The following is a 23278-nucleotide window of genomic DNA, read 5'->3' as shown; positions in this document are numbered from 1 at the left end:
CCATTTTTTTGGAGCGAGTCGAAGGAGTGGGCATTATTGGTGGAGAGGAAGCAATAAATTGGGGTTTATCAGGACCGATGTTACGAGCTTCTGGAACACAATGGGATCTTCGTAAAATTGATAATTATGAGTGTTACAATGAATTCGATTGGGAAGTCCAATGGCAAAAAGAAGGAGATTCGTTAGCTCGTTATTTAGTACGAATCGGTGAAATGAGGGAATCTATAAAAATAATTCAACAGGCTCTAGAAGGAATTCCTGGAGGACCCTATGAGAATTTAGAAGTCCGACGCTTTGATAGAGCAAAAAATTCCGAATGGAATGATTTTGAATATAGATTTATTAGCAAAAAACCTTCACCCAATTTTGAATTGTCGAAACAAGAACTTTACGTGAGAGTAGAAGCCCCAAAAGGGGAATTAGGAATTTATTTGATAGGAGATAATAGTGTTTTCCCTTGGAGATGGAAAATTCGTCCACTCGGCTTCATAAATTTGCAAATTCTTCCTCAGCTAGTTAAAAGAATGAAATTGGCTGATATCATGACGATACTAGGTAGTATAGATATCATTATGGGAGAGGTTGATCGTTGAAATGATAATTGATACGACAGAAGTACAAACTATCAATTCTTTTTCTATATCGGAATCCTTAAAAGAAGTATATGGACTCATATGGATCTTTGTACCCATTTTGACCCTTATATTGGGAATTAAAATAGGGGTACTAGTAATTGTGTGGTTAGAAAGAGAAATATCTGCAGCGATACAACAACGTATTGGGCCTGAATATGCCGGCCCCTTGGGAATTCTTCAAGCTCTAGCAGATGGAACTAAATTACTTTTTAAAGAAGACCTTCTCCCATCTAGAGGAGATGTTCTTTTGTTTAGTATTGGACCGTCTATAGTGGTCATATCAATTCTACTAAGTTATTTAGTAATTCCTTTTGGGTATCGCCTCATTTTAGCCGATCTCAGTATAGGTGTTTTTTTATGGGTCGCCATTTCAAGTATTGCTCCTATTGGGCTTCTTATGTCAGGATACGGATCGAATAATAAATATTCCTTTTCAGGTGGTCTACGAGCTGCTGCTCAATCTATTAGTTATGAAATACCATTAACTCTATGTGTGTTATCAATATCTCTACGTGTGATTCGTTGAACATGAACTTTATACTTCTTTCCTAGAAGTAAAGGAAAGAAGTTGAATGTAATGTATTGAATAGGTATTTTATTTTTTATTCATCATTCGGGTCAATGAGTTAAACCAGATAGTTATATGAGTGAAACAAAACAACTTAGAAGTTTGCAGTAAGAAGATAAAATCTCATTTCATATGTACAAGAATAAAGTTGAAGTAAACATAAGCAGTGTAAACTGTTTACCCCAAGATTAAGATTCTTTCATTAGTCATCATATCTTGGAGCGGGTGTAAAAGATCAACTGTATGGAGTTTTCATTACTGTCTTGTATTTATTACCATGCCGTAGATCAATCAAAAATCAGTGGACGGTTAGGAACACCAAAGTGCACAAAGGATTAGTAATAGAGATAATGTAAGGTATCAAAAAAAGAGATTATTCAGACAGAAAGGCTGACATAACATCTATGTCAGCCTTTCTGTCTGAATGTATCCCTCATCATCCCATTACAATACAATCAAGAACGAGAGAAAGAACTAATACCCTGTTTTGGTATTTCGATCGAAATACCAAAACAGGGTATTTTACGTAGAAATAGTATTCTTGCTTATTTTGATGATCCACGATACAGAAGAAGCAATTCAGGAATTACTAAATATGGAACCGTAGAGGTCAATTCAATCATAAAAAAAGAGGATTTGATTGAGTATCGAGGACCAAAAGAATTTAGTCCGAAATACCAAACGAAAGTAGATCGGTTTTTTTTCATTCTCGAAGAAGTGCATATCTTACCCGGATCTTCGTTGATAATGGTCCGGAACAATAGTATCATTGGAGTAGATACACAACTCGCTTTAAATACAAGAAGTCGAGTAGGCGGATTAGTCCGAGTGGAGAGAAAAAAAAAAAATATTGAACTAAAAATATTTTCCGGAGATATTTATTTTCCTGGAGAGGCAGATAAGATATCCAGGCACAGCGGCATTTTGATACCACCGGAAACAGAAAAAAAAATTTCTAAGGAATCAAAAAAATGGAAAAATTGGATCTATGTCCAACGGATCACACCTACCAAGAAAAAGTATTTTGTTTTGGTTCGACCCGTAGTCACATATGAAATAGCTGATGGCATAAATTTAGCAACACTTTTTCCTCAAGATCTCCTGCGGGAAAAGGATAATGTCCAACTTAGAGTTGTCAATTATATCCTTCATGGAAATGGCAAGTCAATTCGAGGAATTTCTCACACAAGTATTCAATTAGTTCGGACTTGCTTAGTATTGAATTGGGATCAAGAGCAAAAAGGTTCTCCGGAAGAGGTTCACGCTTCCTTTGTTGAGGTAAGAACAAATGATCTGATTCGAGATTTCATAAGAATTGAGTTAGTCAAGTCCACTATTTCGTATACCGGAAAAAGATATGATAGGGCAAGTTCAGGATTGATTTCCGATAATGGATTAGATCGCACAAATATCAATCCTTTTTTTTACAAGGCCAGGATTCAATCACTTACCCAACATCAAGGTACTATTGGTACATTGTTAAATCGAAATAAGGAATGCCAATCTTTGATAATTTTGTCATCATCCAATTGTTTTCGAATTGGCCCATTCAATGGTTCAAAATATAACAATATGACAAAAGAATCGGATCCCATAATCCCAATTAAGGATTTGCTGGGTCCCTTAGGCACTATTGTACCTAAAATAGCAAATTTCTATTCATCTTACCATTTAATAACTTATAATCAGATCTTGTTAAAGAAATATTTGCTACTTGACAATTTTCAACAGACTTTCCAAGTACTTCAAGTACTTAAATACTGTTTAATAGATGAAAATAGGAGGATTTATAACCCCGATCCATGCAGTAACATCATTTTGAATCCATTCCATTTGAATTGGTACTTTCTCCATCACGATTATTGGGAAGAGACATCTAAAAAAATTCGTCTTGGACAATTTTTTTGTGAAAATGTATGTCTATTCAAATACGAACCACACGTAGAAAAATCTAGTCAGATCATAATTGTTCATGTTGACTCCTTAGTTATAAGATCGGCTAAGCCCTATTTGGCCACTCCAGGAGCTACTGTTCATGGCCATTATGGAGAAATCTTTTACGAAGGAGATACATTAGTTACATTTATATATGAAAAATCGAGATCTGGTGACATAACGCAAGGTCTTCCAAAAGTGGAACAAATCTTAGAAGTACGTTCTATTGATTCAATATCAATGAACCTCGAAAGGAGAGTTGAAGGTTGGAACGAAGGTATACCAAAAATTCTTGGAATCCCTTGGGGATTCTTGATTCAAGCGGAGCTAACCATAGTTCAAAGTCGTATCTCTTTGGTTAATAAAATCCAAAAGGTTTATCGATCCCAGGGGGTACAGATCCATAATAGACATATAGAGATTATTGTACGTCAAGTAACATCAAAAGTGTTGGTTTCAGAAGATGGAATGTCTAATGTTTTTTCACCTGGGGAATTAATCAGATTGTTGCGAGCGGAACGAGCGGGGCGCGCTTTGGACGAAGCGATCTCTTATCGGGCAATCCTATTGGGAATAACGAGGGCATCTTTGAATACTCAAAGTTTCATATCCGAAGCAAGTTTTCAAGAAACCGCTCGAGTTTTAGCAAAAGCTGCTCTACGAGGTCGTATTGATTGGTTGAAAGGCCTGAAAGAGAACGTTGTTCTGGGTGGGATTATACCCGTTGGTACCGGATTCAAAAAATTAGTGCACCGTTCAAGGCAAGACAAGAACATTTACTTGGAAATCAAAAGAAAGAATCTATTCGATTTGGAAATGAGAGATATTTTGTTACACCATAGAGAATTATTTTGTTCTTACGTCCCATTTCCATGAGACATCAGAACAATCGTTTACGCGATTTCATGATTCCTAAGAGCAGATTCTTTTACTTTAACTATCTTTTCACTTTTAACTATCTGTCTTTTAACTTAACTATCTGGTCCGAGTATTGATTTGGTAAAAAAAAAATAAGTAATTAAAAGACATTAATGGTTTGTACCGTGTATCAACGGTTAATTCCCGGTAGAAGGTTCCATCGGAACAATTATTTATTTCAAAGTACCTCGTCTCTTTGTTAAAAAAATAAAAAAGAAAAAACAAAAAGGAAGTGTGGGGAAAAATGACAAGAAGATATTGGAACATCAATTTGGAAGAGATGATGGAGGCCGGAGTTCATTTTGGTCATGGTACTAAGAAATGGAATCCTAGAATGGCCCCTTACATCTCTGCAAAGCGTAAAGGTATTCATATTACAAATCTCACTAGAACGGCTCGTTTTTTATCAGAAGCCTGTGATTTAGTTTTTGATGCAGCAAGTAGGGGAAAAAACTTCTTAATTGTTGGTACCAAAAATAAAGTAGCGGATTCAGTAGCATCAGCTGCAATAAGGGCCCGGTGTCATTATGTTAATAAAAAATGGCTCGGTGGTATGTTAACGAATTGGTCTACTACGGAAACGAGACTTCAAAAGTTCAGGGATTTAAGAGCAGAACAAAAGATGGGGAAACTCAACCGTCTTCCCAAAAGAGATGCCGCAATGTTGAAGAGAAAATTATCTGCCTTGCAAACATATCTCGGCGGTATCAAATATATGACGGGATTGCCTGATATTGTGATCATCGTTGATCAGCAAGAAGAATATATGGCTCTTCGAGAATGTGTAATTTTAGGGATTCCGACGATTTGTTTAATCGATACAAATTGTGACCCCGATCTCGCAGATATTTCGATCCCAGCCAATGATGACGCTATAGCTTCAATCCGATTGGTTCTTAACAAATTAGTATCCGCAATTTGTGAGGGCCGTTGTAGCTATATAAGAAATCGTTGATTATGATTAAGAATAATTAGTTAATTATTTGGGGATTTTATAGATTTATTGGATCGGTTACTATTCTTGAATTAAAAAAAAGAAAAAACAAAATGGAAATGTGGGCATATTGATAATATGTTATGATGTTATGTGATTTCTTGGTATCCTATGTAATTTCTTGATATCCTAAATATACGATTGATGAATACAATTAGTGATTCAAGTTGGTGAGTTGAGAAAGAGATGGTTGAATCAAAATAATTTATTTTTTGAAGTTCAATTTTTGTTAGAGGACCATATGAATGTTATACCATGTTCCATTAAAACACTCAAGGGGTTATACGATATATCGGGTGTAGAAGTAGGCCAACATTTCTATTGGCAAATAGGAGGTTTACAAGTCCATGCCCAAGTACTTATCACTTCTTGGGTAGTAATTGCTATCTTATTAGGTTCGGTGATCCTAGTTGTTCGTAATCCACAAACCATTCCTATCCATTAGACAATGGACGCTTTTCATTCCTATTTTATTTTTTTGTATTCTTACTTTCTTTTGTTCGGATAAAAAATCAAATTACACGGAAAATATTTTAGGGAATAAAAAAGAATGCATATCTAAATTGATGGTGCATGTATGTATAATACATAATAAGATGTATAATACATAACATAATAAGATGTATAATACATAATAAGAAATATGGAGCGGGTAGCGGGAATCGAACCCGCATCGTTAGCTTGGAAGGCTAGGGGTTATAGTCGACGTTGCTTGATCACTTTTAACGTCTCTAATTCAAAACCAAACGTGAAATTTTGATTTCATTCGGCTCCTTTATGGAAGATTGATGTATTCCTAGAGAAAATTAGATCCATAACATCTATGTCAGCCTTTCTGTCTGAATGTATCCCAAACTACTCGCTTACTAGATGATCCCTCTAGAGGAGAGGGATTATACTTCAGAACCAATCATTTCCGCACAACATTGCTGCAAGTGCATGTTGTGCACAAGTCATTTGGATGAAAAATACATTAGAAGACTATGGAATTCAATTTAAAAACATTCCCATAAAATGTGATAATACTAGTGCCATATGTCTTACTAAAAATCCAATTCAGCACTCTAGAACTAAGCACATCGACGTTAGGCATCATTTCATACGCGATCATGTCCTTAACAATGATGTTGTTCTAGAATTCATTGACACAAAGCATCAATTAGCAGATATATTTACAAAAGCTTTGAATGAAGACCAATTTGAATTCATTAGAAGGGAATTAGGTATGTTAAATTGTCCCTAAGAATAAACTTGTTTGAATGGATTTTCCATAAAGTTTTTCATTCTCTCTCCGTTCCTCGATGACTTGTTAAATTATCTTATCCTATCTTGAGTCAAACACCGCTTCCATCTGATCAAGATTAATGATTTTATGATATTTTGAATCTCGAAATTGATTTTGATGGCTTGATTATGAGTTTCAAGTTGACGAATTGAATTTGAATGGATTTGTATTCGAATTATGATCTTGACTTATTGGAGTTACTACTTAAAATTTTTTTTTCTTATCCCAATCTCTTCTTTGTACATCTACAATTTTTGTTATTTATAAAAAGAAGAGATTTGATAATATGGATGAATGCTGAATTTTCCTTTAAGATGAACTCTGCGTAAATATTTTAGCATACTTAATTTTGAATGATAAAATCTTTGTATGATCAATGATAATATAGATGAGTGATGTATGATCAATGATAAAATCTTTGTATGATAAATTATGTGCTTCAAGTCTCATTCCCTTTTTGTTGATGACAAAGGGGGAGAAAAGTGATGACTTGTATCATTTTAATAGCATGACTTATATGAATTGCAAAAGCTTGTGTGATATGAATGTCTTATATGCCTTGCAAAATCCTTGAGAATATCACAAGATTAATTGATCATATTGAAAGCATGCCTTACATCGATATCATGAAATTCATGTTGAAAATCTTTATCTCCTATCGTAGTAAAAATTGTCCCATATCATTTGACTTATGATTTTCATCGAAGTTTCGCATTTACTATTGCTTAATGAGAATAACGATAAGCTCTACGGTTAGAACTTATCGGTTTATGCTTGAATTCAATGGATGAAATTCAAGTGTTTTCATCTTCTCATAATATGGCATATAGATAGGGGGAGTTATGTTTAACTCCGTCATCAATTGATTGTCATCATCAAAAAGGGGGAGATTGTTGAATCTCAGATTTTGATGATGAAATCAATTGATGGGTTAATTGATCTAATCCATATTATTGAGTTAAGTGTGCAGGATTAACTACGATAACCAGAAAATACAAAGCAAGAATACCGGAGTCAAGATCGATGGACGTTTAAGAGTCCGAAGAATCGTCGGAGATGCTGCCGGAACCAACCGAGAAGAAATCGGGAACCTATCGGAATTTTCGGAAGTTCGCCGAAGAGATCGTCGGAGGTTCACGGAGATCACCGAGAAGGCTAGGCTACTCATTAAAGTCATCACAAGATCGGGAGCTTGATGGGAGTCCGTCGGAAAGCTCGTCGAAACAAGACTCGACGTTCGTGGTTGAAAGCTTGCTTAGGATATGTTTTTGTTATGTAGTTCACTTGTAATTAGGATTAAGATTAAGAGATAATCCTATATCCTGGTTAGGGGCCAACTGGGCCCAAAGTCAGATATGGTTTGGGCTTAAATTAAGCAAACCAGTGAAATCGAAGTGCTAGGCGGTGGCACCGCCTGGCTGGGCGGTGACACCTCCTTGGCTGGGCGGTTGCACCGTCCAGCACCCGAGCGCTAGGCGGTTGCACTGTCCAGCACCCGAGCGCTGGGCGGTGGCACCGCCTGGCTGGGCGGTGGCACCTCCAGCACCGGGAACCCTAAGAGAATTCAAATTTTGGAGCCCAAAATTTGAATCCTCTTAAGGCCTATAAATACCCCTCAAATCTCAGCTGATGTTACAACTTTTGAGAAGCATTTTGATTGAGAGAAAAGTCTTAGAAAGTCTTAGCAAGTCTTGTTTTCAATTTGCTAGAGAGTTCTCCTCCTTCTTTCTTATTGAAAATTTGTAAGAGGTTGAGCTGCTTGTAAAAGTTTGTAAGAGGGGTGTTTACCCTTCCATTTCAAGAGACTTGCTAGTGGAAGGTGGGAGCCTCATCGAAGAGGAGCCTCGCAAGTGGAGTAGGTCATTTGACCGAACCACTCTAAAAATCAGCGTAATCTCTGGTTTGCATTTTATTATTGTCATTTACATTACTGCAAATCTTCTTACTGCTTTAGTTCCTTATTACCCTTGCTGCGCAACTTTAAGAATACGCTTTCAAGTTAAACTTTTCAAGTTCCGTTCTTATCGTACGAAAGATTTTGTTAAAATCGAAGTTTTAATCCGCTGCACTAATTCACCCCCCCCCCCCCCCTCTTAGTGCCACTCCGATCCTAACAAGTGGTATCAGAGCAAGGTTGTACATGTCTCCGATGGACTCACTTGGTTTCATTGATGACATCCGTAAATCAGGTGTACATGTCTCCGATGGACTCACTTGGTTTCATTCGGAAAAGTTCGTAAGAGTGCACAAGGATGTTGATTTTGGACTCTTTCACTTGGCTAGTGCCTTCATGAGTGACCTCAAGAGTTCTCCAAATATCAAAAGCCGAATCACACATTGAAACACGATTAAATTCGTTTTTGTCTAGTGCACAAAACAAGGCATTCATAGCCTTTGCATTTAAAGCAAAAACCTTCTTCTCCGATTCATTCCATTCGCTCATCGGAAGAGAAGATTTTTGAAATCCATTCTCAACAATAGACCAAAGCTCAAAGTCCATAGAAATGAGGAAGATCCTAATGCGAGTCTTCCAATATGTGTAATCCGACCCATTAAACAAAGGTGGTCGTGCAATAGAGTGGCCCTCTTGCATGCCGGAGTAAGCCATCTCTCTTGGGTATTAAACCAAATATGAGAGATAACCTCGCTCTGATACCACTTGTTAGGATCGGAGCGGCACTAAGAGGGGGGGGGTGAATTAGTGCAGTGGATTAAAACTTCGATTTTAACAAAATCTTTCGTACGATAAGAATGGAACTTGAAAAGTTTAACTTGAAAGCGTATTCTTAAAGTTGCGCAGCAAGGGTAATAAGGAACGAAAGCAGTAAGAAGATTTGCAGTAATGTAAATGACAATAATAAAATGCAAACCAGAGATTACGCCGATTTTTAGAGTGGTTCGGTCAAATGACCTACTCCACTTGCGAGGCCCCTCTTCGATGAGGCTCCCACCTTCCACTAGCAAGTCTCTTGAAATGGAAGGGTAAACACCCCTCTTACAACCTTTTACAAGCAGCTCAACCTCTTACAAATTTTTAATAAGAAAGAAGGAGGAGAACTCTATAGCAAATTGAAAACAAAACTTGCTAAAACTTTCTAAGACTTTTCTCTCAATCAAAATGCTTCTCAAAAGTTGTAACCTCAGCTGAGATTTGAGGGGTATTTATAGGCCTCAAGAGGATTCAAATTTTGGGCTCCAAAATTTGAATTCTCTTAGGGTTCCCGGTGCTGGAGGTGCCACCGCCCAGCCAGGCGGTGCCACCGCCCAGCGCTCGGGTGTTGGACGGTGCAACCGCCCAGCCAAGGAGGTGTCACCGCCCAGCCAGGCGGTGCCACCGCTTGGCTCTCCAATTCATTTATTTGGCTTAATTTTAGCCCAAACCAAATCTGACTTTGGGCCCAGTTGGCCCCTAACCAGGATATAGATTATCTCTTAATCCTAATCCTAATTACAGGTGAACTACATAACATAAAAAAAACATCCTAAGCAAGTTTTTTAACCGCGAACGTCGAGTCTTGTTCCGGCGAGCTTTCCGACGAACTTCTTCCGACAGACTCCCTGTAAGCTCCCAATCTTTGTGATGACTTTAACGAGTAGCCGAGCCTTCTCGGTGATCTCCTCGAGCCTCCGACAATTTCTTCGGCGAACTTCCGACACGTTTCCGATTTCTTCTCGGTTGGTTCCGGCAACATCTCCGATGATTCTTCGGTCTCTTAAACGTCCATCGAGCTCGACTCCGGTATCCTTGCTTTATGTTTTCTGGTTATCATAGTTAATCCTGCACACTTAACTCAATAATATGGATTAGATCAATTAACCCACCAATTTATTATATCATCAAAATCCGAGATTCAACAAATTAAGTGATTAGTTTCATGCTGGCATGACCTAATCTTCTATGTCATAGCCAAGCATCCTCATTTAAAATCGAAAAACACATTTCATTACACAAATCAATAGTGTATATGTTATTTTGTTTTAATGCAATCATAGACATGTTTTTATGGGGTTTTTTAATGATACAAGCATTAAATTCGAATTTGACAATGTATCCTTTATCACATAATTGACTAATGCTCAAGAGGTTATGTTTTAAACCATCAACTAACAAAACATCTTCAATAAAGAAGTTGGATTTGTTACCTATGGTTCCTTTGTCAATGATTTTACCCTTGTTGTTGTCTCCGAAGGTAACATAGCCTTCATCTATGCTAGTGAGCTTAGAGAATTGAGATGGATCTCCGGTCATATGCCTTGAGAATCCACTATCAAGGTACCATCTCTTGCTCCTAGCTTGGGATGGTGTGGGTTTCTACAAGAAAGGATAATTTTTAGGTACCCATTTGCTTTTGGGTGCCTCAAAGATAGATCTACATTGTTTATCATGTTGCATAGAGTTTATCATAAAGGAACCTAAATCAATTTGTTTGGACTAATTTTCTTGAATGGACAATAATGTGTCTTGTGTCCAATTTTGCAACAAAAGTTGCATTTTGCTTGGTGTTGAACATGTAAGATGGAGCCTTTTATAAAGGTGGTTGGATTTAGGTGAGGACTTCTCACAAATCCAATTCCACTTCTTTTTGGAATGTGACCCTTGTTTGCAAGGATCATGTTCAATAACTTGCTACCAACCTCGAATTTCTTCAAGGTGTCCTTGAGTAGCAGATTTTCTTTTTGGAAAGTTTCTAAATCATGACATTTGATACATGAATTTAAACTATCATGATGTTCAACTTTTAACTTGTCAAAATCACAAGTAAGACTATCATGCACCTTTTTCAGCAATTTGTATTTTCTACTGATACTCTTGCATTCATCAAATAAGTCATTGAAAGCATTTAATAATTCATCGAAAGATAAATCAGCATTTAATGAATTCGTTACCTCCTCTCTGATGGCCATTAAGGCGTAATGAGCAATTTGCTCGGTGTTGGATTCCTCTTCCTCGGACGCGCTCGAATCATCCCATGTTGCTTTAAGCGCTTTCTTCTTTGTTGTTCTCTTCTTGGCTTGAGGACAGTCACTCTTGTAGTATCCCGGCTTTTTGCACTCATAGCAAATAACTTGATCCTTCTTGGGTTCAAGTTTATTTTTAGTATCATTCTTAAACTTAGTTTCTTTTAATGAATTTTTTAAATTTTCTTGTTAGAAGTGTCAAGTCATCGTCACAGTCCTCATCACTTGAGTTTTCTCTCAAGTGATCTTCCAAAGTTCTAAGTGCCATATCCTTCCTGTTCTTTGGAAGGATGTCTTCTTGCTCTTCATGAGCTTTGCAAGTCATCTCGTAGGTCATTAATGACCCAATTAGTTCTTCAAGAGGGAAGTTGTTTAAATCTTTTGCCTCTTGAATAGCAGTGACTTTAGGATCCCAACTCTTAGGAAGGGATCTTAGTATCTTATTTACGAGCTCAAAATCCGAAAAACTTTTTCCGAGTCCTTTTAGACCGTTGACAACATCCGTGAAGCGGGTAAACATGTCGCCAATAGTCTCACTCGGTTTCATCCGAAAAAGTTCAAAAGAGTGTAACAAAAGATTGATTTTTGACTCTTTCACTCTACTTGTTCCTTCTTGAGTCACTTCGAGTGTGTGCCAAATATCAAATGCAATTTCACAAATCGAAACACGATTAAATTCGTTTTTGTCAAGTGCGCAAAATAAGGCATTCATAGCCTTTGCATTAAGAGCGAAAGCCTTCTTCTCCAAATCGTTCCAATCGATCATTGGAAGAGAAGACTTTGAAAAACCATTCTCAACAAGATTCCAGAGTTCAACATCCATAGAAATAAGGAAGATCCTCATTCGAGTCTTCCAATAGGTGTAGTCCGTCCCATTAAACATGGGTGGACGTGTAATGGAATGGCCCTCTTGGTTTCCGGCGTAAGCCATCTCTCTTGGATTTTAATCCGTTTGAGAGTTAACCGGGCTCTGATACCAATTGTTAGGATCGAGAGCACCAAGAGGGGGGGGTGAATTAGTGCAGCGAAAATCTTTCAGCGATTAAAAACGAAAGCTGCGTTCGTTTGATAAAAACTATTTTGATGCAAAAGCCGATTCTAAGATTACTTATGATTGAGTACAGTTTACGTCTAAACACAGTTTGTGTCTAAGCGCAGTTTACGCAGTTTGCGTCTAAATGCAGTTTGCGTCTAAACGCAGTTTGCGTCTAAATGCAGATTGCGTCTAAGCGGAGTTTGCATCTAAGTGCAGTTTGCGTTTTAGGCTCAGATTGTGTCTAAGCGCAGTTTGCGTCTAAGCGCAGTTTGCGTCTAAGCGCAGACTACATCGAAGCGCAGATTGCGTCTAAGCGTAGTTTGCGTCTAAACACAGTTTTACGTCAAAACGTAGATTCGGAAAGATCTGAGCTTAGACACTCGTTCGTAAAAGCGCAGAAGTCAGTTTGTAGTTATAAATGGAATCAAAACGTAGACGTAAACTACAGAGGAACTCGTTCGTAAAAGCGCAGAAATCAGTTTGCAGTTATATACAGAATCAAGACGTAAACGTAAACTGCAAAGAAACTCGTTCGTAAAAGCGTAGAAGACAGTTTGCAGTTATAAATAGAATCAAAATGTAAGTGTAAATCGTAATGTAGAGATCGTACGAAAACACCGATTTACGTCTGAATGCAGATTCGGAAAGAACAGAACTTAGAAACTTCTTCGTAAAAGCGCAGAGAGCAGTAGCTATGTAGGAGGTTTGCAGTAATGATAAAGTGCTCAAAATGAAAGCAAACCAGAGATTTAGAGTGGTTCGGTCAGTCTTGACCTACTCCACTTTTGGCTTCCTCCACCGACGAGGTCACCGACGTCAACTAGAGGCCTTCCTTCAATAGGCAAAGGCCAACTGCCCTTTTACAGTTTCACTCCTTTTGACGGGCTCAGGAGACAACCCTTACAGAACCTTTCTCTCCTCTCTTTACAACTCAAGACTTGAAGAACAGAAAGAGGAGAACTTTTGGACTTAACACAAATTTGAGCTCTTAGAATCAAGAAAAGATCAGGAATTCGGTGTGGTTCTGTATCTTTTCAGTGCTGAATGGGTGGGGTATTTATAGGCCCCAACCCAGTTCAAATTTGGAGCTCAAAACGATCAAATCCCGGAATTCCGGGATCAGGCGGTTGCACCTCCTGACTGGAGAGGTTGCACCGCCTGGCAGAGCTCGAAGACTGAGCCTTTGGGCGGTGATACCTTTGTCAGGGGCGGTTGCACCTCTCTGCCAGAGCTCGAAGACCGAGCTCAGGCGGTTGCACCGCCTGACTAGGGAGGTTGCACCGCCTGGCAGAGCTCGAAACTTGAGCTCTGGCGGTGCTACCTCCTGACAGAGGAGGTTGCACCGCCCAGTCTCGCTCGGAGACTGAGCCCTGGGCGGTTGCACCTCTTGGCTAGGGCGGTTGCACCGCCCAGTCTCACTGGGAGACATAGCTTGGGCGGTGCTACCTCCCTGCCTGGGCGGTTGCACCTCCCAGAGCAACCTGGGTCCGAATGGGTTGAACCATTCGACCCAACTTGAGTTCTTCAGGGGCCCAATTGCCCCAAGATTAAGCTAATGGGATCACCTCCCATTTCTAACTTAATCAAAGTGCTAACTATGATTATTTCCTAAGACATATTCTACAGCTTGCTTCGGTGCGTCACTTGTTTCTTCCGACGAGTTTCCGGTGAACTTCCGTCGATCATCCGATGAACCCTCGGTGATGCTCCTGCGGACTTTCGGCAAACTCCTGGACTGCGACGATCCACTTGGCAAGTTCCAACGAGCTCCTTTGGCAAGCTTATAGACTTCACGGATTTGTTCCCGCAGAACCTCCGACGACCGTCCGAACTTCCGTCGAGCTCTCGAACTCCCAACGTGATCATTGTCATGACTCTGGCGCAACTCCTGCTGCATGTGTTACTTTCATCGTAGTTAATCCTGCACACTTATCTCAACACACTGATTAGACAAACAATTGTCAATTGACTTCATCATCAAAATCCGAAATTCAACAGTTCACACTCTTATAAATTTTCAAAGAGAAAGAGGGTGGTGAACACTCAAGCTATTGAAAACAAAACTTGCTAAAGACTTTGCTATGGCTTTTATCTCAATCTCTTGCTTCTCAAAAGTTGTTCTCTCTATTGAGAATTGAGAGGTATTTATAAGCCCTAAGAGAATTCAAATTTGGGCTCCAAATTTGAATTACTTTTGGGTTCCCGGTGCTGGCGGTGCCACCGCCTGTTAGTGTCTAACAATGACAGTGTACTAGCGGTGCCATCGCCCATTCCGGCGGTGCCACCATCGGACCTCTTGGGTGTTGGGCGGTGCCACCGCCCAATCCAGCAATTTGCTGATAGTGCTATTGAATCTCGTATTTTGATGATGAAACCACTTGATATATGTTTATGATTTAATCTGTGTTTTGAGTGACGCAGGATGCTTCGATCAGGATGAGTCAATTAAAGCAGGAAAATCATGTTGTGCCAGAGGAACTGTTAGGATCGGAGCGGCACTAAGAGGGGGGGGTGAATTAGTGCAGCGGATTAAAACTTCGGTTTTAGAAAAATCTTTCGTACGATAAGAACGGAACTTGAAAAGCTTAACTTGAAAACGTATTCTTAGAGTTGCGCAGCAAAGGTAATAAGGAACTAATGCATGTAAGAAGGTTTGCAGTAATGTAAATAGCGATAATGAAATGCAAACCAGAGATTACGCCTGATTTTAGAGTGGTTCGGTCAAATGACCTACATCTACTTGCGAGGCCCCTCTTCGATGAGGCTCCCACCTTCCACTAGCAAATCTCTTGAAATGGAAGGGTAAGTACCCCTCTTACAACCTTTTACAAGCAGTTCAACCTCTTACAAGATTTCAATAAGAAAGAAGGAGGAGAACTCTCTAGCAAATTGAAAACAAGACTTGCTAAGACTTTCTAAGACTTTTCTCTCAATCAAATGCTTCTCAAAAGTTGTAATCTCAACTGAGATTTGAGGGGTATTTATAGGCCTCAAAAGGATTTAAATTTTGGACTCCAAAATTTGAATTCTCTTTGGGTTCCCGATACTGGCGGTGCCACCGCCCAGCCAAGCGGTGCCACCGTCCAGCGTTCGGGTGTTGGGAGGTGCAACCGCCCAGCCCAAGATGTGTCACCGCCCAGCCAGGCGGTGCCACCGCTTGGCTCTCCGATTTCACTAGTTGGCTTAATTTAGCCCAAACCATATCCGACTTTGGGCCCAGTTGGCCCCTAACCAGGATATAGGATTATCTCTTAATCCTAATCCTAATTACAAGTGAACTACATAACAGAAACACATCCTAAGCAAGCTTTCAACCGCGAACGTCGAGTCTTGTTTCGGCGAACTTTCCGACGAACTTCTTCCGATGGACTCCCATCAAGCTCCCGATCTTGTGATGAATTTAACGAGTAGCCGAGCCTTCTCGGTGATCTCCGTGAACCTCCGACGATCTCTTTGGCGAACTTCCGAAAATTCCGATAGGTTCCCGATTTCTTCTTGGTTGGTTCCGGCAGCATTTCCGACGATTCTTCGGACTCTTAAACGTACATCGATCTTGACTCCGGTATTCTTGCTTTGTGTTTTCTGGTTATCGTAGTTAATCCTGCACACTTAACTCAATAATATGGATTAGATCAATTAACCCATCATTTGATTTCATCATCAAAATCCGAGATTCAACAATCTCCCCCTTTTTGATGATGACAATCAATTGATGACGGAGTTAAACATAACTCCCTCTATCTATATGCCATATTATGAAAACACTTAAATTCCATCCATAGAATTCAAGCATAAACCGATAAGTTCTAACCGTAGAACTTATCGTCATTCTCATTAAGCAATAGTAAAAACAAAACTTCGATGAAAATCATGATAAGAGACAATTTTTACTATGATAGAAGATAAAGATTTTCAACATGAATTTCATGATGTAAATGTAAGGCATGCCTTCAATATGATCAATCAATCTTGCGATATTTTCAAGGATTTTGCAAGGCATATAAGACATTCATATCACACAAGTTTTTGTAATTCATATAAGTCATGCTATTGTTATGGTGTAAGTCATCACTTAGTCATCACTTCTCCCCCTTTGTCATCAACAAAAAGAAACAAGCCAGCTAATTGATGATCATAGAAAAAAGGTTTAGCATTTAATAGGAACCAATGTTTATCATTCAAATTTGCCAGAATAGTTTATCTAGAAGACATCATCATTTATGTAGATCAACACAGTAGTTATCTAAAAGGAAGGATCAGTTATCGTTCAATCGATGACAAACTTTGAACTTGTTGTTAAAAGCAAACAACACAGAATAAAAAGATACATCAGTTTAATCCTTAGGAAGTAATCCACAGTGCTGATACAGGATATCTATTTTTTCATTCATTTGTCGTAGTGTCTTCAAAATTTCAACTTGTTGATTCTGAATTTGTACTTGCTGAGATTTGATCTGAGACAGTTCCGCCATAATGAGATCTTCAGAGGAGGAAACAGGAGCTGAAGGTGCTGTACCAAAGGGACTAGGAGGAGGAGATTCATTTCCCATAAGAATTGGTGTTTCGGAGTGTTCTATTGGTTGAGGAATTGGATCCGTCCTTCTAGGCTGCCTAACCCATATGCCATTGCTAAAAGTGCACCTAAGTCTTTTCAGTAGGTTTTTATTTATTATGTTTTATCGATAATTTTGAATAGATTCTTCATCGGGTGGAATGCAAATGTTATAGGCATGAAGAAATCTAGTGATTAACCTCCCATATGGCAATATAGTATCTTTAGCCATAATATCCTGCATGTGTTGGTGAATTAAGTACCCAAAACAATTATGCTGACTGGTCATAATCCAATACATGGTTCCTATCTCTATTTGACTTATTTCATCAAGATGAAATTGTTTGGGGAATATGATGCTTGTGATAATGTGATGAAGAATTTTAGAGTTGAAAGGCAATAGGTGTTCACAGCTCTTGGGTAGGAAGTCAAGGTTTGGATTTGCAAAAATTGTTTCTACGGCTTCGGTATAGGTTGCTCCTATTGTGTTGACGTCCCATTTACCTTTAAAATAGCATCCCCTATCTTTTTCAGTTATGCCAATTAGCTCACAAATAGAGCTGTCAAATATTCTAATGGGTGTTCCTAGAAGGTAAGTGCTTAGGCTATCATTGTCCTCATATAGGTTGGCATAGAACAATCTAACTAATCGCGGATAGATTGGTTCATCTATTTGTAGTAGAGGTAGAGCTTCTAGGTGTGCAAACCACCTAATGGGTTCTAAGTCCTCTAGTTCATCCAGATCAACGTATTTTCCCTTATGGATACATCGTGTTTCAAATTTTGGAAAGCTAAGGGCTACCTCTTTTGATCTAAAAAGATCATGGTCAAATGAATCTCCTTCAATCCTTTTGCCTTTTGATCTCTTAGGAGCCATTTTCTAGACAAGATGATGATGAAATTGTGAAACATAAGCAAGGGAAAGAGGAAAGAAAAGAGGGAATGGGATACCAAAAAGAGGGATTTCAAGTGTTACCTTATGGAGATTATGTTGAGAGATGGAAGGCTTGGACCACCAAGAATCCTTCTCCAATGCTTCTAAGAGTTAGAATGAGGTTTAGAGGGAATGGGAGAGGGTTTTGAGAGCCCTTTTCTCGGGTTGGGGGCGGTGTCACCACCGGCCCTAACCCCTCGGGTTAATAAGGGTCGCTCGGTCGGTGCCACCGCCAAACCGAGCGGTGTCACCGCCTAGCGCCCGAGCGCCAGGCGGTGCAACCGCCGGATCTGGCGGTGCCACCGCTGGCATCCCGCGGAGGAAAGAAAAAAAATTTTTCTTCCTCCCTTTTGTTTAGCTTCTTCCCTCAAGATCATAAGTTATACTTTAATGGATCATTTTGAATTGAAGAAGAAGAAAGAAATCAAATCCACAAAAGAAAGGAAAAGGACGAGTCATTTTTCGTGAAGCCCATTTTAGGGACAATTTAACATGCCTAATTCCCTTCTAATGAATTCAAATTGATCTTCGTTCAAAGCTTTTGCAAATATATCTGCTAATTGATGCTTTGTGTCAATGAATTCTAGAACAACATCATTGTTAAGGACATGATCGCGTATGAAATGATGCCTAACGTCGATGTGCTTAGTTCTAGAGTGCAGAATTGGATTTTTAGTAAGACATATGGCACTAGTATTATCACATTTTATGGGAATGTTTTTAAAGTGAATTCCATAGTCTTCTAATGTATTTTTCATCTAAATGACTTGTGCACAACATGCACTTGCAGCAATGTATTCGGCTTCCGCCGTAGATAGTGCAACTGAATTTTGTTTCTTGGAAGTCCAAGAAACAAGTGCATGTCCTAAAAATTGGCATGTTCCGGATGTGCTTTTTCTATCTATCCTGCATCCGCCAAAATCGGCATCTGCATAAGCTATTAGATCGAATTTTTCAGATTTTGGATACCACAATCCTAAATTTAGAGTTCCTTTAAGATACCTAAATATTCTTTTAACACTCTTCAGATGAGATAATTTAGGATTAGATTGAAACCTAGCGCAAAGTCCTACACTAAACATAATATCTGGTCTAGTCACGATGAGGTAGAGTAGACTACCTATCATTCCCCTATATGTTTTTTGATCAAAATTTTCACTATTTTCATCCATATCTAACTTAGTCGCAGTACTCATAGGGGTGTTTATTGCTTTTGAATTATCCATGTTAAATCGTTTTAACAATTCTAATGTATATTTGGATTGGTTAAGAAATATACCATCACTAAGTTGTTTAATTTGTAATCCTAAAAAGAAAGTTAATTCACCCATTAAACTCATTTCAAATTCATGACTCATACATTTGGCAAATGATTCACATAGTGATTCATCCGAAGAGCCAAAAATAATATCGTCAAAATAAATTTACAAAATAAGAAAATTATTTTCCAAATGTTTAATAAACAATGTAATATCAACCTTGCTTTGGTAAAATTATTTAAAATAAGAAAGGAACTAAGCCTTTCATACCAAGCTCTAGGAGCTTGTTTCAAGCCATAAAGAGCTTTAGTTAATTTGAATACATGATTAGGAAGAAGAGAATTTTCAAATCCGGGAGGTTGTTCGACATATACTTCTTCGGAAATAAAACCATTCAAGAAAGCACTTTTGACATCCATTTGAAATAGTTTAAAATTATTACTACTAGCATAGGCAAGGAGCATCCTTATGGCTTCTAATCGAGCCACGGGAGCGAAGGTTTCTTCGTAATCGATACCTTTTTCTTGGTTGAAACCTTTGGCCACTAATCTAGCCTTGTTTCTAACCACGATACCATTTTCGTCTTGCTTGTTTCTAAAGACCCACTTAGTACCTATGACTAAGTGGTCACTTGGTCTAGGAACAAGCTTCCATACCTCATTCCTCTCAAATTGGTTCAATTCTTCTTGCATTGCAATGACCCAAAAATCATCTTTTAAGGCTTCGTCAATGCATTTAGGTTCAATTTGAGAAAGGAAAGTGGTGTTGGCACAAAAATTCTTGAAAGAAGAACGTGTTTGAACCCCTTTTGTTGTATCTCCTATAATTAGCTCCTTTGGATGAGCATCTACATACTTCCATTCTTTGGGTAAAGAAATTTTGGAAGAAGATGCATTCAAATGGCTATTTTGAGGAGGGGGTTCGTTTAAATTCAAATTATCAAAACCAAAATCATCAAAATCATTTTTCTTTAAATCAGAAATTTCATTAAAAACTACATGAATAGACTCTTCTATTACTAAGGTCCTTTTGTTAAAGACACGAAAGGCCTTAGAAACGGAGGAGTAACCAAGAAAAATGCCTTCATCGGATTTAGCATCAAATTTACCTAGGGCATCCTTTTCATTTAAAATGAAGCATTTACAACCAAAAACTTTAAAATAAGAAATATTTGGTTTTTTGTTGTTCCATAATTCATAGGGAGTTTTTAATAGAGATGGTCTTATTAGAACCCTATTCATGATGTAACAAGCCGTATTTACGGCTTCGGCCCAAAAATATTTGGGTAAACTATGTTCATTTAACATAGTTCTTGCCATTTCTTGTAGGTTTCTATTTTTCCTTTCAACTACTCCATTTTGTTGAGAATTTCTTGGAGTTGAAAAGTTGTGATTGTACCCATTAACTTCGCAAAAATTTTGAAAGTCATGGTTTTGGAATTCACCACCGTGATCACTCCGAATTGATGAAATCATGAAGCTTTTTTCGTTTTGAGTGAGTTTACAAAATTTAGAGAAACATTTGAAGTAATCACTTTTGTGAGCTAAGAAATAGGTCCAAATGTATCTAGAGTAGTCATCCACAATCACAAAAGCATATTTGCTTCCACCTAGACTTGTTGTATCAATTGGTCCAAATAAGTCCAAATGGATCAATTGTAATGGTCTAGTGGTGCTAATTTGATTTTTTGGTTTGATACTTGTTTTTATTTGTTTGCCTAGTTGACATGCATCGCATACCTTATCCTTAATAAACTTCATATTCGGAATCCCTCGTACGAATTCTTGAGATGAGATTTTAGATATTGTTTTCATGCTTGCATGACCTAATCTCCTATGCCAAAGCCAAGCATCATCATTTACGGTGGAGAAACACATTTCATTACTTAGTTCATCAAGATTGATGGTATAGACATTATTTTGTTTTAACGCAATCATAGTCATGTTATGATTTGGTTTTTCAATAATGCACATATTTGATTCAAATCTAACGATATAACCTTTATCGCATAGTTGACTAATACTTAAGAGATTGTGTTTCAATCCATCAACTAGTAAAACATCATCAATGGAAAAACTAAATTTGTTACCAATAGTTCCCTTGCCAATGATTTTGCCTTTGTTGTTGTCTCCGAAGGTGACGTACCCTTCTTCTTTGCTAGTGAGCATAGAGAAATGAGATGGATCTCCAGTCATATGTCTTAAGCATCCACTATCGAGATACCATCTCTTGCTCCTAGCTTGTGGGTTTGTCTACAAAAGAGGATGATTTTTAGGTACCCATTTGATTTTGGGTGCCTCAAAATTTGACCCACTAACTTTGTTATTTATTATTGAATCCTTTATAGTTCCTTTAGGAACCCATATTAATTTTTGTGAGCTCATTTTCCTATATGGACATTTGTAGGCAATATGTCCGGATTTGCAACAGAAGTTGCATTTCATATAAGAGGAAACATGTAATGTCGGTCCTTTTATGAAAGTGGTAAGATTTTGATGTAATCCTTTTACAAATCCAATTCCATTTCTATTTGCGATGTGACCCTTGTGTGCAAGGATCATATCTAATCCTTTGCTACCAACCTTAAACTTGTTTCAGGTTTCTTTAAGAAGCAAATTTTCATTTTTTATTGCTTCTAAATGCTCACACTTAGAGCAAGGAGGAGTTTGAAGATTATCAAACTTTTCTTGTAGCAAAGCATGCTCTTTCTTTAAGATACTTAACTTCTTGCTAACAATTCTACATTCATCAAATAATTCATGAAAAGCGATAGAGAGTTCTTCAAAAGATAAATCTTCATTAAATAAATCACATACCTCTTCTCCTAAAGCCATTAGCGCGTAATGAGCAACTTGCTCGGTGTTGGACTCCTCTTCTTCGGATGCGCTTGAATCATCCCACGTTGCCTTGAGCGCCTTCTTCTTTGATGTCCTCTTTTTGGCTTGAGGACAATCGTTCTTGTAGTGTCCTGGTTTTTTGCATTCATAGCAAATCACTTGATCCTTCTTTTGTTCAAATTTATTTTTTATATTATTTTTAAATTTGTTCTTCCTTAAATATTTTTTAAATTTTTGAGTCAAAAGTGCAATGTCATTGTCATTGTCCTCATCAGTTGATGTTCCTTTCAAGTGGTCTTCTTGTGATTTGAGTGCCATATCTTTCCTGTTCTTTGGAAGGGGGTTCTCGAGCTCGTCATGAGCTTGACATGTCATTTCGTAGGTCATTAGAGACCCAATGAGTTCTTCAAGAGGGAATGCTTTAAGGTCTTTGGCCTCTTGAATGGCCGTAACTTTTGGATCCCAACTTTTAGGGAGGGATCTTAAGATTTTAGTTACTAGTTCAAAGTTAGTAAAATCTTTACCAAGAGCTTTGAGTCCATTGATGACATCTGTAAACCGGGTGTACATGTCTCCGATGGACTCACTTGGTTTCATTCGGAAAAGTTCGTAAGAGTGCACAAGGATGTTGATTTTGGACTCTTTCACTCGGCTAGTGCCTTCATGAGTGACCTCAAGAGTTCTCCAAATATCAAAGACCGAATCACAAATTGAAACACGATTAAATTCATTTTTGTCTAGTGCACAAAACAAGGCATTCATAGCCTTTGCATTTAAAGCAAAAACCTTCTTCTCCGATTCATTCCATTCGCTCATCGGAAGAGAAGATTTTTGAAATCCGTTTTCAACAATAGACCAAAGCTCAAAGTCCATAGAAATGAGGAAGATCCTCATGCGAGTCTTCCAATATGTGTAATCCGACCTATTAAACAAAGGTTGTCGTGCAATAGAATGGCCCTCTTGCATACCGGTGTAAGCCATCTCTCTTGGGTATTAAACCAAATATAAGAGATAACCTCGCTTTGATACCACTTGTTAGGATCGGAGCGGCACTAAGAGGGGGGGGTGAATTAGTGCAGCGGATTAAAACTTCGGTTTTAGAAAAATCTTTCATACGATAAGAACGGAACTTGAAAAGCTTAACTTGAAAATGTATTCTTAGAGTTGCGCAGCAAAGGTAATAAGGAACTAATGCATGTAAGAAGGTTTGTAGTAATGTAAATAGCGATAATGAAATGCAAACCAGAGATTACACCTGATTTTGGAGTGGTTCGGTCAAATGACCTACATCCACTTGCGAGGCCCCTCTTCGATGAGGCTCCCACCTTCCACTAGCAAATCTCTTGAAATGGAAGGGTAAGTACCC

The 23278-nt window shown here is 38.3% G+C and overlaps 1 protein-coding gene across 1 annotated transcript; it reads left to right on the top strand.

The window, feature by feature from the left end:
- Positions 1-1641: 1641 nt before the first annotated feature.
- On the top strand, positions 1642-5082 carry LOC135587689 (DNA-directed RNA polymerase subunit beta''-like; the record flags this gene model as incomplete). The annotated part of the gene is made up of 1 exon (XM_065079360.1): positions 1642-5082. A coding segment is annotated over one exon (2373 nt), but the record flags the coding sequence as incomplete, so codon positions are not given.
- Positions 5083-23278: the final 18196 nt, after the last annotated feature.

Source organism: Musa acuminata, chromosome BXJ1-8 (genome assembly GCF_036884655.1).
Source record: "Musa acuminata AAA Group cultivar baxijiao chromosome BXJ1-8, Cavendish_Baxijiao_AAA, whole genome shotgun sequence".
NCBI lineage: Eukaryota > Viridiplantae > Streptophyta > Magnoliopsida > Zingiberales > Musaceae > Musa > Musa acuminata.
Note: the sequence above shows the minus strand (reverse complement) of the source record. Positions and strands in the feature narration are given on the sequence as shown.